Genomic DNA, 19,654 nt, shown 5'->3' with positions numbered 1-19,654 from the left:
CTTATTCAATGTCATCTAGCTTCTTCACATTTAAGAGCTGAGAACTTGGCCGCTGTTAAGTTCATGAGGAACTCATGCCTCAGCAGCTGCAGAGGCCCTGGTCTGTGGTCCACGTTGGATATCCAAAGAAGATAGTTCTAATTTGATCAAAGGATGGTAGCCACAGATGCAGCAACAGTAACAGCAGTAGAAACAGTAAATGAGGTGAAGGCAAGCAGGCACAAAGCAATAGTTCTTCCTCTAGGTTCTCCTGATAGCTGGGATGTCACTGGAAGGAGTAGCTTACCTAATAGAAGGGTCTTCCCTGCCGTTTAACCTTTCCAGGAAATACCCCTGAGGCACACTCAGATGAACACCTTGCAGTTGGTTACGGATCTAGTCAAGCTGACAACCAGGATCAACCATCACAGGTCTGTTATTCTTGAAACATTCTGTACTCTTCTTCACCCTCTTCCTTTAGCACTGTTCAGCCGTGGCTGTGGGGAGAAACTCTAGGAGACTAAAATGATCATGAGCATCCCAGATGAAATATAACGGCATGCATCTCACCCTTCAGCTGCTTTAACAAATGGACAGAGGGGTTGGAAACACTAATCATCTTGACATTTTACAAACCAGAAGTCTGAAGTGAATATTATGAGGCAGCAGAGATGGCTCTTTCCAATGGTTTTAGGAAGTGTCTACTTTCATGCTTTGCAATGTTCAGAGGCACACCACATCCACCCTCAAAGCAACTCCATGCAGCCTCTGCTTCTGAGATGAGATCTCTTGCTATTGACTTAGAAGCTCTTGTCTCTCTCTTACATGAGCCTTTGTGATTAACTTGGGCTCACTAGATAATCTCCCCATCTCAGAAATATTTAATCTTATCCAATAAGTACCATGTCATATAACATATTCATAGACTGGGGACTCAGGTATAGAAATATTTGGGAAAATAATTCTGTATATCCACCATAGTGTTATCTTTAAAGCATGTTATATTTAGTTGGTAAGTAGAATCTAAATAATTTTGATACTTTTCATGTTAGTTGATGCGAGAGGATGTGATATGAATATGAACGCCAACGATATCAGTAAGAAGGGTGATAACAGCAAGTCTTCAGTTGTGTTTTCTAGGGATGGGGTCTTGAGTACTGTTTGTTTACTACACTATCTCATTTCTGTTTCTAGTTTTCTTTAGCTTGTTCTATTACCTGCTTTATTTTCCAGTCCTTTCTACAATCCTTGCCAGAATCTCCATCCTACTGTAAACCTTCCCTTCTATGAAGACAAGCCAGGGTCAGATGTCAGCAAGGACACATTCTGGGCTCCCTCTCTTTTGTCCTTTCAGAGCCGTTTCTCTGTGACCCTCATATGAAATGGTCTCTGAGGCCCCAGTTCTCCTGCTATATCATCTTTTTTCTTCCCAGTCATGCTGTTTCCTGAACTTCTGGCACTTGTTCACATTGGCAATGAACATCTGGCTCAGGATATTTTCGGATAATGTTGTAGATACTTCTTTGACCTCAAAACATTAGAGTTTCTTGATCTCATTTTCAATGACCTTCAACTTCAGAAACCATCATTATAGAGAGAAATCTTTCACTGTGGCCATTATCCATGCTTTGTAACTACCTGGAGTTAGTTCACCCCTATACTCTTAAATTTCATGAGTCCATTCTGGCCACAATCTGCTACTTCTTTTGGAACAAGTTCTCCTTATACAGTTTAAGCTGTCCTCAAATTTACATCCTTCTGCCTCAACCTCCTGAGTGACTGCATTAGAGCCATGAACTTCTGCACCTAGCTGTCAATCAGTTTTCCTTCCTTCTTTCTTTTTTCTCTTTCTTTCTTCTTTTTTCCTTCCTTCCTTCCTTCCTTCCTTCCTTCCTTCCTTCCTTCCTTCCTTCCTTCCTTCCTTCCTTCCTTCCTTCCTTTCCCCTCATCCTTCTTCTTCCTCCTCCCTCTCTCTCACCTTTTCTTCTTTGGTACTGGGATAGAACCCAACACTTAGACATGTAATGTTATACCCCCAACATCTGCCACTATTTTCTTTTTCTTTATTATTTTTGGACAGTCTCATGTTGTTCAAGCTGGCTTCAAACTCCCTGTGTATTTAAGAATAATCTTGATTCCAAGAGTGTGCCACCACTCTGAGCTTCAAGCTTTCCTTCCTTTCTAACACACCCTGGATGGCATTACTTAGTTTACGGCCACTCATAGACGGTCAAGATTATTCTTGATTAACTGTCTTCCCTATCAGCTTATGTCCATAAAGTCATTGCTTTGCCATGCCATGGAATCACTAGCTCCCCATTCTTCTCATTCATTTGGCAGAATCCTCTGGCAGATGTAAGCTTCTCATCTCTGTAAGAGCTGTAGAGAAGATCCCATGACTGTAGCCAGGAGCCATTTACAAATTCTTGGTCTTTAAAACTCAACAGGGCATATAATGCTATATGGGATCTCGTTATATCTAGACAAAGCTGTACACAATGCTCTCTTGAATACCCAAGTTTCCTCATTCCTTTTAAACCAACTACCAAGACTCATCACTACTTTCACTCAAGATTCTTGTAAGGGGATCATTCATGGTGTGGACTCAGGCATCAAATAGATGTGGATTAAATTTTAAGCTCCTCTGCTTCCCAAAAAGGGGGTTTTGGAGAAAATTACTTTATCTCACTAAACCTCTGTTTTCTCATATAATAAGAGGAGGCAAACAATACCATTGAGTGAGTGTATAAGCTAGTGTTTAACACAGACTGGCAAAAATGAACACTTTAGCCAAAATGAACCCTTCCTGTCTATCAAATTGTCAAAGTAATATTAAAAACCCACTAAATACATGTTAGTTATTACTAATGAGGGAAATTGAACCAAAGTGGTAGAAGTTCTCTTAACTTTCTCTTGTAGCCATAAGTTTTCTCTGGTCCCGAGTTCCTCTGGTCCCACTTGGCCCTGTGGTCCTGCAGCCATTTATAAAGTAATCATTCAGAGGCTTAATATTATTTACAAACTGTATGACCTATGGCAGGCTTCTTTCTAGCTAGCTCTTATATCTTAAATTAACCCATTTCTATTAATCTATGTTTTGCCACATGTTCCGTGGCTTTACCGATCTGCTGGCATGTTGCTCCTTGGGCAGCAGGCTGCTTTCTTTCCAGACTCTGCCTTTCTCTTTCCTGTCTCTCTCCTTGGATTTCCTGCCTGCCTCTAAGCTTCTTTACAAATAGGCCAAAGAAGCTTATTTATTAACCAATGGGAACAACATATATTCACAGCATACAGAAAGACATCCCCCAGCACTTACCCCTTTCTGTTTAATCAATCTGTTTGCTATATATAATTTAATATATTAAAGAAAAAACCCTTCCTTTTTGATTAGATAGAAACGGGGAAGTGCTGGGGGATGCCTTTCTGTATGCTGTGAATATATGTTGTTCCCATTGGTTTAATAAATAAGCTTCTTTGGCCTATTGGCAAGGCAGCTTAGAGGCAGGCGGGAAATCCAAGGAGAGAGACAGGAAGGAACAAAGACAGAGTCATCGAGACACAGATGGGAGCTGCCAGCAAAGGAGCAACAAGATGTCAGCAGACAGGTAGTGCCACAGCCACATGGCAACATATAGATTTATAGAAATGGGTTGATTTAAGATGAAAGAGCTAGCTAGCAAGCAGCTAAAGCCATAGGCCATACAGTTTGTAAATAATATAAGCCTCTATGTGTTTATTTGATACCCAGCGGCTGCCGAACTGCAGGTGAGAGAGATTTGTCTGGACCGCAGGGAGCTGGGCAGAACACAAGAAATTTCTGGTTACATTCTCCTGTCATAACTGCTAATCCATCTTTATTGGTACCCATTATCTTATGGTTTTGTGACATAATGGAAGATAAAAATGTTCTCTGGTCATCTGGGGATGGAGGTCAGTAGCATACCATTTTCCTAGCATGTGTGAGACTCTGGGTATAATCTCATATATATAATCTCTATAGAGATAAATTCAGAGAGAGAGAGAGAGAGAGAGAGAGAGAGAGAGAGAGAGAGAGAGAGAGAGAGAGAGAGAGAGAGAAGAGGAGAAGGAGGAGGAGGAGGAGGAGGAGGAGGAGGAGGAGGAGGAGGAGGAAGAAGAAGAAGAAGAAGAAGAAGAAGAAGAAGAAGAAGAAGAAGAAGAAGAAGAAGAAGAAGAAGAAGAAGAAGAAGAAGAAGAATTCTCTGTTCTAAGGCAAACCCCACTCTATGAAATCTCACAAGTACCCCTCCCCACCCTCCTTCAGTTTCTCACAGGCACCTCCTTCAGTTTCTCACAAGTACCCCTCCCCACCCTCCTTCAGTTTCTCACAATCACCTCCTTCAGTTTCTCACAAGTACCCCTCCCCACCCTCCTTCAGTTTCTCACAAGCACCCTCCTTCAGTTTCTCACAATCACCTCCTTCAGTTTCTCACAGGCACCTCCTTCAGTTTCTCACAGGCACCTCCTTCAGTTTCTCACAATCACCTCCTTCAGTTTCTCACAAGCACTCTCCTTCAGTTTCTCACAAGCACCCTCCTTCAGTTTCTCACAATCACCTCCTTCACTTTCTCACAATCACCTCCTTCAGTTTCTCACAAGCACCCTCCTTCAGTTTCTCACCCCTCCATCAGTTTCTCACAGGCACCTCCTTCAGTTTCTCACAATCGCCTCCTTCAGTTTCTCACAAGCACTCTCCTTCAGTTTCTCACAAGCACCCTCCTTCAGTTTCTCACAATCACCTCCTTCACTTTCTCACAATCACCTCCTTCAGTTTCTCACAAGCACCCTCCTTCAGTTTCTCACAATCGCCTCCTTCAGTTTCTCACAAGTACCCTCCTTCAGTTTCTCACAATCGCCTCCTTCAGTTTCTCACAAGCACCCTCCTTCAGTTTCTCACAGGCACCTCCTTCAGTTTCTCACAAGCACCCTCCTTCAGTTTCTCACAATCACCTCCTTCAGTTTCTCACAATCACCTCCTTCAGTTTCTCACAAGTACCCTCCTTCAGTTTCTCACAATCACCTCCTTCAGTTTCTCACAATCACCTCCTTCAGTTTCTCACAAGTACCCTCCTTCAGTTTCTCACAATCACCTCCTTCAGTTTCTCACCCCTCCTTCAGTTTCTCACAATCACCTCCTTCAGTTTCTCACAAGCACCCTCCTTCAGTTTCTCACAATCACCTCCTTCAGTTTCTCACAAGTACCCTCCTTCAGTTTCTCACAAGTACCCTCCTTCAGTTTCTCACAATCGCCTCCTTCAGTTTCTCACAAGCATCCTCCTTCAGTTTCTCACAATCGCCTCCTTCAGTTTCTCACAAGCACCTTTTTCAGTTTCTCACAGGCACCTCCTTCAGTTTCTCGCAGGCACCTCCTTCAGTTTCTCACAAGCACCTCCTTCAGTTTCTCACAAGTACCCTCCTTCAGTTTCTCACAAGTACCCTCCTTCAGTTTCTCACAAGTACCCTCCTTCAGTTTCTCACCCCTCCGTCAGGTTCTCACAATCACCTCCTTCAGTTTCTCACAAGTACCCTCCTTCAGTTTCTCACAGGCACCTCCTTCAGTTTCTCACAAGCACCTCCTTCAGTTTCTCACAGGCACCTCCTTCAGTTTCTCACAGGCACACCCCCCTTCAGTTTCTCTTTCTGCCCTTTTATGAGTCACTTCTGTAAAGTCTTTCAACAAGTCCCAGCCTCTTCCATCTCAAAAGAACCCTCCAGCTAGACTATATCTAGTTCTCCTACTTTCACAGCCAAAATATGTTATTTTTAATAGAGAACTATAGGCTGGATGACTCAACACCATCAGAATCATGAAAGAGCTGAATGAAAACACATCACAGGCCCAGATGGTTTTCTATCATTTGACTTGATGTCATCACCAAATTGAATATTATTGATGGTTTCTTCCTTGAAATCTTTCTTGAAACTCATGGCTTCTGAAATGTGAGATTTTTCTCTGGATTTCCCCCCCACCCCTGTGTCTATGTTTTAATTCTAAGTATCTTTTCTTCTTCTTTTTCCTCTTCTTCTTCAAAAAAGGATTTATTTATTTTTATTTTATATGGATCGGCGTTCTGCCTGCATGTATGTCTGTGTGCAGGTTTCGGATCTCTTGGAACTGGAGTTCCATAGGAGGAAAAGGAAGAGGAGGAGGAGGAGGAGGAGGAGGAAGAGGAATTGTCTTAGATCTAAAGCAAATCCTATGTGAGCTGCCATGTGGGTGCTGGGATTTGAACCTGGGTCCTCTGAAAGAGAATCCAGTGCTTTTAACTCCTGACACAGCTCTCCAGCCCCAGTTCTAAGTATCTTTTTAAACAAGTCATAGCCTCTTAATGTTGCCACTTGGGGTGGGGTGGGGCGGGGCTCATGTCTTTGCCGCCATCACTGTCTGCATTCTCACTGAAGCTAACGGGTACTCACTGATACTAGTGTGCCTAAGACTCAGCTTCCGATGCCTAACTTTCTCTCTGGCCCAGAGCTCCGCCAAAGCATGGCAATCTGGAAGTACATATCACTACCTAAAATAACTGTAGTTCCATGGAGAATATGTTAAACAACATAGAGGAGGTTCTAGGAAAATAAAAACATTGCCATGAAAACCGAAAGATGTGGAAGCTCCCACTGCTGGTGGAATCGGTAATAAGCAAAGGGTTTTTGGGTTGTTGTTCTTTTTAAAATATTTATTTTTATTTTATGTGTGTGGGTGTTTTGCCTGCATATATGTCTTTCTGTGTGTGCAGTGTTAATGGAAACCGAAAGAGGGCTTTGGATCTTCTAAAATTAGAGTTGTAGATGGTTGAGAGCTGCTATGCTGGTGTTGGGAATCAAACCAGGGCCTTCTGGAAGAACAGTGAATGCTCTTAATCACTGAGCTGTCTCTCCAGCCCTGAATGAAGATTTTTTTTGTTTTTTGTTTTTCGAGACAGGGTTTCTCTGTGTAGCTTTGCGCCTTTCCTCGAACTCGCTTTGGAGACCAGGCTGGCCTCGAACTCACAGAGATCCGCCTGGCTCTGTCTCCCAAGTGCTGGGATTAAAGGCATGTGCCACCACCACCTGGTGAAGATTTTTTTTTTAATGGAAGTGATGTAGTTGCTCAAGCTTCGAAGAAATTGGAAATGTCTGATGGCCAGAAGCATAGGAAAAAGAAAGTGAGGAAAAGGTTAAAGCCTGTCTGGGGTGGTGAGTATCCCAGGTTACCCCAAAGAGATAAACGTGAATGGATTAGAACTAGATATTTCAAGATAGAATTTCTTTTTTTTTAATTTTTCTTTTTTTTATTTTTTTATTTTTATATATATTTTATTTTACAATACCATTCAGTTCTACATATCAGCCATGGGTTCCCCTATTCTCCCCCCTCCCACCCCCCCTCCCCTTACCCCCAGCCTACCCCCCATTCCCACCTCCTCCAAGGCAAATCCTCCCCCGAGGACTGCGATCAACCTGGTAGACTCAGTCCAGGCAGGTCCAGTCCCTTCCTCCCAGACTGAGCCAAGTGTCCCTGCATAAGTTCCAGGTTTCAAACAGCTAACTCATGCAATGAGCACAGGACTTGGTCCCACTGCCTAGTTTCCTCCCAAACTGATCAAGCCAATCAACTGTCTCACCTATTCAGAGGGCCTGATCCAGCTGGGGGCCCCTCAGCCTTTGGTTCATAGTTCATGCATTTCCATTCATTTGGCTATTTTTTTTCAATAATTGGGTAAAACCGAAATTTATTGTAAGCCACAGTCGTCCTAGGGACCTCCATGCTATATATATAGCCTCCATGGTTCTATGGATTGTTGTCTGATTGTTCTTTATTTTATATCTAGAATCCACTTATGAGTGAGTACATACCATGACTGTCTTTCTGTGTTTGGGTTACCTCACTCAGGATGATTTTTTCTAGTTCCAGCCATTTGCCTGCAAATTTCATGCTTTCATTGTTTTTCTCTGCTGAGTAGTACTCCATTGTGTATATGTACCACATTTTCTTAATCCATTCTTCAGTTGATGGGCATCTATGTTGTTTCCAGGTTCTGGCTATTACAAATAGTACTGCTATGAACATAGCTGAGCATGTATCTTTATGGTATGAATCAGCTTTCCTTGGGTATATGCCCAAGAGTGGGATGGCTGGGTCTTGAGGTAGTTCGATTCCCAATTTTCTGAGAAACCGCCATACTGATTTCCACAGTGGTTGTACAAGCTTACATTCCCACCAACAGTGGAGGAGTGTTCCCTTTGCTCCACAAGATAGAATTCCTTAATGAGTTGTCCCAGTGAGTGCACAGTGAAGTATATGTGCCTTAGTGTTCCTGTCTTGAAAATAGTGACAGCAATGGATGTTAGGATTTGGTGGTGACCTCCAGAGAGGTTCTGGCTTCTTGTATCCCAGAACAAAGAACTAAAGATACCTGGATAGGAGTACGAAAGCAACAGGCTTTGTGGAAAAAGGATTCATTCCCAGGAAGGTGGAGTTTAGTAGCTCAAATGGTAGTGATGCACAAAGGATTAAGGCTTTTGTCTCCTATAGTATATAGGAATTGGGGGGCGGGTCATTTACGTAGTGAAGGCTTTCCCACATATCTTCTATCCCTGCTACAAGATGTATTACAGACAACTTCATGCATTGCACATATTGTCAGCACCTTAGATTTCCACACAGTTGTGTGGGTTTTAGTGTTTCAAGGAAACACAGATGACCCTCGGATATCCAGAGTGTCCCTCCACACCTGTACCAGTGTCTACATTTAGTCGGCTGCTGGTGGCAAGGCTGGAGATGGGGCAGGAAGGGTTCGAGCTACCCAGCATGTAGACTGGAGACTAGTGTGATGACATCATTTGATTTAGAGAATATCCTCGGAGTTCTAGTGTGATGCCCACGTTATAGCCATCTGATCAGAATTCCTAAATAGCACATCAACGTGCCTGTAGCCTTCCAAGTCAGAGAAGCAAATGGTTGTTATAATTAATTTGGCTTTCTACATCTTAGAAAAAAAGATTACAGCACTAAATGTGTTTTTTTTTCAGAGAAGAACCTGTAATTAACAATATGACCAGTCCCCTCATAGCTCATTATTCAGAAACAAACAAACATTAGGTAAAAAAGTTTTTTCTTTGAAGGTTTGGCCACACGCAACCATTGTCAACATCAAGCATGATATCAGTTTTATTCTGTTTTTGATGTTATGATAAATATTTTAAAATTTTTTTTATTCTGAAAGATAGCACACCTACAGAAATTGAATAAAATGTGGGCATGGCACTCTGATTTCTGATCACACAGAACAATGTTGTGTCTCTACCCTCAGGAGAAGAAACAGAAAGTTCCCAGCACCCAGGAAGTGTAATAGTCTCTGTGTGTCCATCAGGAGTCTGTTGGGAAAAAAAGAGGATGAACATAGAAGACAGACAGGGCTCATTAACCCGCTTTGCCTTAACACAACCTGGGATCTTGTGCACACATTATACAAGCTGTTGCTGGGTCTCCTTCTGGGTTTGTAATCAGTAAGGCAGTCAACCAGGGATCAGAGCAGCTAAAAACCTGAATCTGGTGATGAGGCACAATGCTCTGCTGTCAGGAGAGCCCAGGTTCAGGGACATCGCATGCTAGAGGTGAACACACCAAATGACAGAGTGCCTGGTACATATACTTTTTGTGCATCGTGATGTGTGCCTGCTGCTTCAGTTCTGCTTTCCCGGCAGTGTCCAGGTTCTGGCAGCGATGCTGACCCTGAATTGCTTCTGTGGGCCTATTTCTGGGCTCTGTTGTTTGTTCCTCTGATTTACTTGTCTCATCTTTGGGCAATAGTGTACTCTGAATGACTGACAGTGGCTTTACCTTAAGGCTTGAGATTGATTCTCCAGCTTGACCATTTTCCTTCAGTATAGTGAGGGCTTATTTTGCCTCTTCATACAAACCTTAGAAACAGTTTGTCAGGATTCCCAGAGCAACTTACTAGGGTTTGCCCTGACTTGTTACAAGTTGGATACCTGGGTAATATCAAGTCTTCCAATCTTCCCATGTAGTTAGTCGTCTCTCGTCTGACATCTTCCATCACCTTTCCTGTTTCTTCATATAGATAGATCATTTACATATTTTGCTAAGATTTATACCCAAGCATTTAATTTTGGTGGGCTCTAATGGAATTGGGATTGCGTTTCTAATTTCAGTTCTGCCTGCACAGGGGTGATATATCAAAAAGCAATTTACTTTGTGTCTTAATCTTGTGTCCTGAAAATTTGCAGGCTGAGGAGTGCTTTTTGTTAATTCTGCTGAACTTGGTTTTGATTAACATTATCCAGACTAAAGAAATTAGCCATTTCTTCTTAGAAGTATTGGTAATTTGGATGTCCTCTTTAGTGGAGGGTCTGTTCATGACTATGGTTTGTTCAGTTAGACTGTCTTTGTTTTTCTTATTGATCTGTGGGTATTCTTTATATGTTTTGGATCTTCCAGTTCAAATTAGAAGTGCAAAAACCTCATCTACTCTGAGGCTTGTTTTTTCATTTTCATGGGAGTATTTTTGGTGAAAATGTATTTAACTATAATACAACTAAATTTACATTTTTTTGTTTTTTTCTTCTCTGTGTTTTTATATATCTCTTTTTTTCCCTGTGGTGACAGTTAAACTTGAACCTAATGCCTTGTACATGCTAGGCAATTATTCTACCATTAACCTACATCCTCAGCTGTGTGTGTGTGTGTGTGTGTGTGTGTGTGTGTGTGTGTGTGTGTGTTATTTAAGAGCCCTTGCCCTGGGCTCAGGGAGAAAGTTTTTTTTTTTAATTTAAAAATTACTTCATATTTTTCTTTTTATGTTTAGAATTACAATTACATGACACTGGTTTTAAAAAGATTAATTTGTGTGTGTGTGTGTGTGTGTGTGTGTGTGTGTGTGTGTGTGTGCCTGCCTGTACAGGTCAGAAGGGAGTATTGGATCCTATGGAGCTGGAGTTATGGGCATTTATGAGTTGCCTGATGTGGGTGATGGGAACTGACCTCAGTTCCTCCGATAGAGCACCAAGCACTCTTAATTGCACAGCCATCCTTCCAGCCTCCATGACATTGATTTCTAGGCACGATATAAGGAAGGAAACACTTTCAGTAGAGCTAACTCTCCCAGTACTACTTAGTGAAAAGGTTACCCTTTTTATTCTGTGCTACGATGCTGTGCTAGAGTCAAACATCTAGTCACGTGTGAAGGCTGCTGTCTATGCTTCCTAGTCAATCCTCTAGTCTATTTATGTATTCTTATGTGAATTATCCCATACTGTGAACTGCGGTAGCTTTGTTATTTATTTTATTTTAGTTTTGTAGGGTTTTTTTTTTGTTTTTTTTTGAAACAGGGTCTCACTGTGTAGCTATGGGTGACTTGAAACTCACTTTATAGACCAGGATGGTCTTGAACTCATAGAGATCAGCCTGCTTCTGCATCCCAGAGTGCTGGGATTAAAGCCTCGTGTTACATGCCCAGCTGCTGTAGCTGTGTATTAAGTATAGCATATAGTGATACAAGCATACACTTTATGCCTTATTCCAAAGCATCCTGGCTAATATTGTCCATATATCCATCCATCCATACATACATACATACATACATCCTATGCAATCAAATTATTCAGACATTAAAAAGGGAAGAATTGCCAGGTGGTAGTGGTGCATGCCTTTAATCCCAGGGCTCGGGAGGCAACCAAAAAAAAAAGGGTGGGGAATTGGGTGGGACATATGGCTCAGTTAGTAAAACACTTGCCTTGTAAGTGTGAAGACCTCAGACTAATCCCCAGAACCCCCCACAAAAAAAGCCAAATGGAGAGGAGGAATCCATTTTGTAATCCTGGCAGTGGAGAAGTAGAGAGAGGTGGCTTCTGGGCCTCGATGGTCAGGCGGTCTCGCCCGTTCAGTGAGCTCTAGGCCAATGAGAGATTCCGTCTCAAAAAGCAAAGTGGGCTAGCCTGGTCTACAGAGTGAGCTCCAGGACAGGCACCAAAACCACACAAAGAAACCCTGTCTTGAAAAACAAAAAGCAACAAACAAACAAAAAGCAACGTGAATGGTTTCTAAGTAATTATCAGATATACACAGGAAGAAGGCAGTGTTGACACATATTGTGACATGGTTGAAACATAAAAGCACTAGTCTAGGTGAAAGCCAGACGTAGAAGTCACATAGTATCTGTTTTACTTGTGTCTGAAACATCAGAGACAGTGAATCTGCAGAACTGGGATCAGATTAGTGGTCACCAAGGGTGTAAGAGACTGAGACTGAGAGGACTGCTCCACAACACTTTATATAGCATATCCATTTAGTAGTCCACCTGCCAATCAAGTTTTCTCAAAGGCTGAGATTTATTGGGATGGCTGAATTGAAAGATCAGCTGAAGGAGTGTCTTAGTCCATTTTGAATTGTAACCACAAAATGTCAGAAGCTTTGTTACTTTATTAAAAAAATCAAGAGAGGTTCATTTGGCTTATGATTTTAGTTGCTGAAATGTCCAAACTGCATGGTATCTGGTAAAGGATCCCCTTGACTACAAGAAAACATATGCAGAAGGGAGATTTTCACAAAGTAAGGAAAATTCAAATAGGCTTTACCTTAAGAGACCTCCATCACACCAATGCTACCACACAGTCGGACTAGTCTCTTAACACGTAAAATTTGGGGGTGGAAACCATATCTAAAACGTAGCCAGGAGTGTCATAGTTCACAGAATAGCCACACAGGTATCCTATGTCTGTGTGCAGGCTCCTCTCTCAGGTGACTTTCTCCATTCCTTTGAATCTGAGCTTGCCTTGTGACCTGACTCGCAAGGCAGCAGGGACAGAAGGCTACTGTATGTTTTGTTCTCAGATTCCTAAGAGCATCTGTGAACCATCATGACCCAGCCTCTTTACTGATGAGGGACCACACAGAAACAAGAGGTCCAGACAAAAGCCAATGCTAAACACCAGACGGTGATGGAGGCCATCCAGACCACACAGCCACTCATTGCATAGTGGGAGACCCCAGGAAATGCCCAGCTGGGTCCCGCCCACATTGCTACCTATAGCCACATGTAAGTGATTATTGTTTGGGCTGATTTTTTTGTTGTTGTTTTTAAAAATACAGCTTATGCTGTCTCAATCTGTAAAGCTCTATAGGCAGAATCATGGAGATTGAATTCTACTTTTATGAATAGATCAATGAGGGAAACTGGTCTTCTACACACTAGCCAGGATTCATTCATTTTCTAACCCCAAGTGACAAACACACTAAGAGATGTCTTGTTTATGATGGAGCATACACCCATTTCTATGTTGACCTTGGTAAATCACATAAGGTCTAGTGACATTAAAAGGAACCTAGAATCTATATTTCTTTCCTCATTTATGTTTTCTTCTTATCAAATTATTTGACATATTGGCTGCTGTAAATAATGTGATTTTTTATCATCTTCCTTAACGAGTGACTCTTTTGGATTACTACTGTACTAGATGAACTACACTTTCAGTAGTCAGCTAAGCAAGTTTGAGGACCTCCTGCAAGTGAGTCTGCATCCCTCCAGCCCATGGATACACATGTTGTCACACCTTACCTTCATCTGAGAGTTCTAGTCTTCCTCTGCAACTATACCTTCTGATTCAGAAGAGTCAACATCAAATTCTCCACTAAATTGATCTGAAACTCAATCTTGATCTAACTAGGTGCCTGGATGTTCACTTAAACCAGCAGCAAGATCTGGATTTGACCAGGTCTGTTCATCTACTCACTGCTGCTGTTTCTGGGGCACATCAACAATTATACAGGAGCCGGGCTTTCATCAGAATAAAGGGGAGCACATCAGATCTGTGTTTAGGTTGATCTGTCTGTCTACTTGTATATCTATCTATCTATCTATCTATCTATCTATCTATCTATCTATCTATCTATCTAATCTATCTATCTAATCTATCTAATCTATCATCTTATTTTGTGACTTTCTAAATTACATGTTCAGAGGTTACAACACAGGTTTAAAGAGTAAATGAAATTTAAAAAGTAAAAATATTTAATACATGATCTGGTTCATTTATTTTTCTTATCTTAAAGGGTTTTCTTTTGTAAATTGTAAGATGGTTTTATGAGGTGTGTTTTAGTTACTTTTCTGTTGCTGTGATAAAACACCATGGTCAACAAGTAAGAAACAACAAGTAAGAAAGAGTTTAGGCTGGGCGGTGGTGGCGCATGCCTTTAATCCCAGCACTCGGGAGGCAGAGCCAGGCAGATCTCTGTGAGTTCGAGGCCAGCCTGGACTACCAAGTGAGTCCCAGGAGAGGCGCAAAGCTACACAGAGAAACCCTGTCTCGAAAAACCAAAAAAAAAAAAAAAAGAAAGTTTATTTTGGGTTATAGCATTCAACCACTGTTTCAGTCTAAAGTTCCAAAGTCCTCCACATTTCTTCAAATAAACATAGGCAGGCTCTTCACAGCCACAACTCTCTCTCTCTGGCACCAACTTCTGTATTGGTGACTTTCCAGTTCCTGTGATAAAATACCGTGATCAAGGTAACTTATGGAATAGTTGATTTGGGCGTATGGTTCCAGAAGGATGAGAGCCCATCATGGTGGGGGTGCACATCGGCAAGCAGAAGGCATGGTAGCAGGAGGGGAAAGCCAAAAACAAAAGCCATGTTTAACCAGCTGCTGAAGCAGAGAGCAACTGGCAAGTGAGAGAGTCTCCACACGCTCAAAGACAGACCCCAGCGACAACTTCCTCCACAAAACTCCACCTCCGAAAGGTTCCACAACCTCCTTAAAAAGCACCCAAACCTGGGGACCAGTGTTCAAATATCTGAGCCTATGGGGGAAATTCTCTTTCAAACTGCCACAGACATACTTCCTGTAACAGTTTATAGTTGGAGTTTGTTTTTTTTTTATGCATTCCAAAAACCAGTTTGAATATACAGTCTATGAAGAGTTGGGTAATTATTGGTATCTTTAGGCTTACGTCTGTAATGTCACTGTTATAACCTAAAAAAGAGCAGCAGGATTTTGCAAAGAAGCTAACTTGAGGTCATCCTTCATAAGCGCTTTATTATTCTATGGGACCCTTACTGGGGAGAATGGGTCTCCAGGGTGGAAGAGGAGTTTCATTAATTCATTAGGAGAGATAGCTTCCCTGCCTGGCATGGTAGGGAGTACAGTGAAGTGTGCCAGCTGGGGACCAGAGGAAAGAGCTTTCAGATACCCAGAACAAAGAGGACTTTTGGTAAGTTCCAACAGGGGGCAGGCAAGCTTCATACCATGTGGTCTAGCCTGGACTACATGCCAAGAGGCACAGAGTCAGACACTTGGTGGGATCACAAACTCACAGCTTAAAGGAGGAGAGGCTGGGCTTCTCTTCCCTGACCCTTATGCCAGTCTGAGTGTTCTGTCAGTTCTTTGTCCTGATTTCAGGGTGGGGGAGTGGGGAGACTCAGCTAAGCTCTGAGATCTGATAGCTGCTGTGTACTTTCTATTTATCCAATCCTTTCATGATTCTTTTCATCTCTTGGTTTTTAGAGCAAGTAATTTTTATTATTCTCGATTTTTTTTCCTGTGCTTATCCATAGTCATGTGTTGTTGCTATTCTTCTAGTGCCTTCCACAGAGATTATCCCGTACGCTACTGACATATCAGAGTTGAAATGATTATTTTTCATCTTACCTTCTTCCAGCCAATTCAAGAGCCTCAAAAATTATAACGACCCCTTTCCTACCTTTCTATTTTTAATCTACTTTGTGTGTGTGTGTGTGTGTGTGTGTGTGTGTGTGTGTGTGTGTGTGTGTGTGCTTGTTTTGAGTTCATTCCATATGTGTGCCCTGCCTGTGAATGCCAGTAAAGGGCATCAGATAGCCCTGGAGCTGGAGTGATAGGTGGTCATGAGCTGCTCTACATGTGTCCTGGGAACCACGTGGGTCCCCTGCAAGAGCAGTATGTGTTCTTAGCCACACAGCTGCCTCTCTAGCCCTAGCCCCTTCCTCTACCTGTTTTAGCCGCCGCCGCCGCCGCTGCTGCCGCCCCATCCCATTGGTGTCCTGTGGGTTAGTGACGTGGTTTCCATCCTGGTACTCTTCTCTGTTCTCCATCTCTGAGTGCCCTTCTATTTTCCTCCGCGTAAAGCATCCTCTTCAGTATCCTCTTTAGCGTGTGTCTATTCCCATTGGTTCTCTCAATTTTGTTTGTCAAAACCTTATTTGACATTTGGCTGTCCTTACTGAAGGATATTTTCTCGTGATTGGTAATGCTGGGCTGGCATTTGTTTTATGTCAGGAGTCTTTTGTTTTCTGGTCTTTCCTCCTCCGGCTCTATGCAGAAACCGGCTGATGTCAGTCCACCTGTGTACCTCACAAGGATGCCATGTCCTTCAGTCTCGCTTGCTTCTGTACTTTTTGTTTTAGCATTTTTTCTCTAGGATGCATACAAAACTGCATTGCTTTCTACTAATATTTATCTCTCAGAGCCCTAAAATTCCCCCAATTCTGTGGCCGTTACATGCTATAATAGAGAAGTAACAAGAAAACAGCAGGATTGGTTGGCTTGGGAAAAGGAAGTTGACACAGAATTCCCTTCAGAAAAATGCAGTTTATTAGGAGAGGGCCTTGAAGCCATCACTAGGGCCTTCACACGGGATTAGATATATGGAGATATGACCATGATGGAGCCCTAGAGGGATGTAGAGGCTTTACCTCAGTGCCTGGAGAAAAACCTCATTAAGGGCGAGAAAGGGTTTTTACTAGCTTTCTCTTTAATTGAACTACTCTATTTACTTACTAGTATGTTTTGTTCAGATTTTGTCATTGTTGCTTCAGAATTCCCCATAATTCTTCTCTCACAGAATAAGAAGTCAGAGTTTAAAAAGGGATATTTTTTTTTCTTTAACCAAGTGGTGGAGTGAAGCTTTGGGAAAAGTCGACTAACAGTCGTTACCATGGCAACACTTATATTGCTCAAGGCTCCGAATCATTTCCCGAAGCAGCTCAGGTTATCCAATTCTCACGTTTCAATTCTGATACTTTCCCCCGTGCTCATGCTTAAAATCTGATTCATTATCAGTCGTACTTTCATATATTTTTTTAAAAAAACATGTATATCTACTGACTAACATTCTATTAGCTGCTAAGCAAGACAGACACTGTTGTGGGCAGACTATCGGCCTGTCTTCAAAATGTCTCTTCCTTTATGTTCAGGTCAAAATTGATGCTGCAAGCTGAGCATGCCTGGAGGCATTTGTCCACCATCTTAATTTAATCCTTCAAATGGTGCTTCCATGACCTTGAGCCTAGCACCCAGATAGTATTTACTATTTTTTTTTCTTGGATTTTTCTTTTAACCTTAAAATTAGCATGCTCAGGAAGGTAATGCTTTCTTGAGTTTGCCCAGGCTTGGGTCATCCCCTACTAAAATATATAGGCTACCTAAATAACACACTCATGATCCTTTAGTTTGATGAGGTCCTTGCTTTCCTTTGCCTGGTGCCACCCACAAATCTTTCCCATTCCTTTATGTCTTGACTGTGCTTGTTTGGGCTTTATTGTCAGTGACAGGAGACCCCACTGCATTTGGTCTGTTGAAAAAAGACACAGCCCTCACCTCAAAGGATAAGGGAGTTTATTCCAGAGCCAAGTATAAGTGACCGTTGTTGAGGAACGCAATCTGACTTCTTCAAATGCCATGTTCCAACAAGGCAGCCATTTCAGGAACTTTTATAGTAACAGAACAAAGAAAGTCATAAACCTAACACACTTTTCAACTCCATTGGTGAGTACACATCATGCTGAGTAAAAACAGCTCTCTATTTCATCCTAGCTGATGAAATTTTTAGGAGGTGTGGTTTTGTTGGAGTAAATGGAGTAAATGTGTCCTCGTTGGAGGAGGTGTGTTGATAGGAGTGGGCTTTGAGGTTTCAAAAGCCCACGCCAGGCCTAGTGTCTCTCTTCCTGCCGCCTGTGGATCCGGACGCAAAGCTCTCAGCTATGGCTCCAGTGCCACGCCTGTCTCTCTGCTTCCTGCCACACTCTGAAACTGTAAGTTAGACATCAGTTAAATGCCTCCTTCTGTAAGAGTTGCTTTGGTCATGGTTTCTCTTCACAGCACTAGAACAGTAACTAAGACAGTACATCAGGTAGGCAGGTTACAGCAATGTTGGGGAAAACTCGGCTTTAGGCCTTCAATGCTATCTGACAGCTTTCTTGGCCCTTTGATTGGCAGAAACTAGGAGTTTGTTGATGCATTCCAAAGGGTTTACCTAATGGTCACAACAGACATTGATTGATTCATGCATAGAGGGGGACAATAAATGGCTACTAAGGGGACTAGAGATGTCCCCAAGATAATTTGGCTCTGGACTGGCAACATTTCAGCCTCTCCGTGTCACTGATGTTCTCTTCAATCAATCAGCTTTTGTAGTTAGGCATCTCCCAGGTGACACTCCCCTCGTTGAAGCAGACAAACAGTAAGGGCCAGCTAGGGATGTTTTTCTTTTCTTTTCTTTTTTTTTAAATAACAATTTTCCTGGAAGATCTGGAGGATGAAGCAGAGTAACCTTAAATTAAAGGCCTCCCAGATCAACCTAATGAGACATTATCTGAAAATGGCTGTGGATGGAGCTGACTTGCCTTGCATGTCAGGCCCCTAGGTTCAACCTCAACTAGACAAAGAAACAATGCTGATAATCCTCTCTGTGTACACACAGCACGACACACACACAATTTTCCTCTTACTGCACACGTTCTAATTCTGGCTACGGATTAGGGTGAACAACAGGTGGAAATGAAGAACTAACCATCACTAACCATATCACTCGGGTCTATTTATGCTACTGATTTCATTTGTTTCTTTGTGCCATGTTGTTGACCATGACAAGAGACACGGCCCATCTGTTATGTGTTTCTCCATGTGTAAAGGAAGTTGGCAAACTGGCTGCAGGCTGTTGTTTTCTTGTTGTCAGGGCTGAGGTCACCAGAACTCCATTGAGGAATCTTCATTACCAGGATCGCCTGAGGTAGAAGGATGTGTAACCATCCGGTGGTGCCTCATCTGGAAATACAGATGGGGATGTTGTCCTGACTTCGGGCCTCCTGTACAACAGCCAGTTCTGAGGCTCCTCTTCACTTGGGCATGACTGGGAAGAAGGATGAAGCCAGATTTATTTGTGGGACTAGATTTCTTTTCAGGCTTTTCCTCCGTGACTGTGGAACAAAGGAGACATTGATTAGGGAAATAAAAGCATTAAAGACAGGTTTCCCCACTTGAACCATTAAAGAGTTTTCATCCTCTTAGACAAGCAGTGAAGTGATTTCAACAATCCTGTGCGTCTCCAGGCAGAAGAATGTTGAAGGGAGGAGGTAAGACACCCCCCAAAGGGTCCTGGAAGAGCTTCGCAGCTACTTAATAGGGTGCTTCTCCATTCTAGGACCCATGTACCCTGGCTGGAAAGGGTTGACAGGAGGATCTACCACAAGTATGAGTCCAGCCTGGAACATAACAAATCCTAGGCTAGCCAGGGCTACATGACAAGATCCCAAAAGCACACCTTGGGACAGTGAGATGGCCCAGCTACGGACAGCACTTTCTGCACAGACCTGACAACGTGAGTTCTGTCCCCTGATCTCACTGTGGAAGGTGGGAACTGACTCCTGCAGGCTCTCCTCTGACCTCTGCACATATGCCATGACAT

At 42.5% G+C, this 19,654-nt stretch overlaps 1 protein-coding gene across 2 annotated transcripts in view; it reads right to left on the bottom strand.

Moving 5' to 3' along the window:
- Nucleotides 1–18,766: 18,766 nt before the first annotated feature.
- The window catches only part of Wdr64 (WD repeat domain 64), a 104,447-nt gene continuing 103,559 nt past the window's right edge, over nt 18,767–19,654 (bottom strand). For both annotated transcript variants that reach the window (XR_013043415.1, XM_042258656.2), the window contains one exon: nt 18,767–19,166. Coding sequence is in view for 1 of the 2 variants with exons in the window: in XM_042258656.2 (XP_042114590.2) it covers nt 19,086–19,166 (81 nt within the window). In the remaining variant the exon portion in view is untranslated. The remainder of the gene's footprint in view (nt 19,167–19,654) is intronic.

This window comes from Peromyscus maniculatus, chromosome 11, assembly GCF_049852395.1.
Source record: "Peromyscus maniculatus bairdii isolate BWxNUB_F1_BW_parent chromosome 11, HU_Pman_BW_mat_3.1, whole genome shotgun sequence".
NCBI classification, from domain to species: Eukaryota; Metazoa; Chordata; class Mammalia; order Rodentia; family Cricetidae; genus Peromyscus; species Peromyscus maniculatus.
This window is presented reverse-complemented; position numbering and strand designations above follow the sequence as displayed.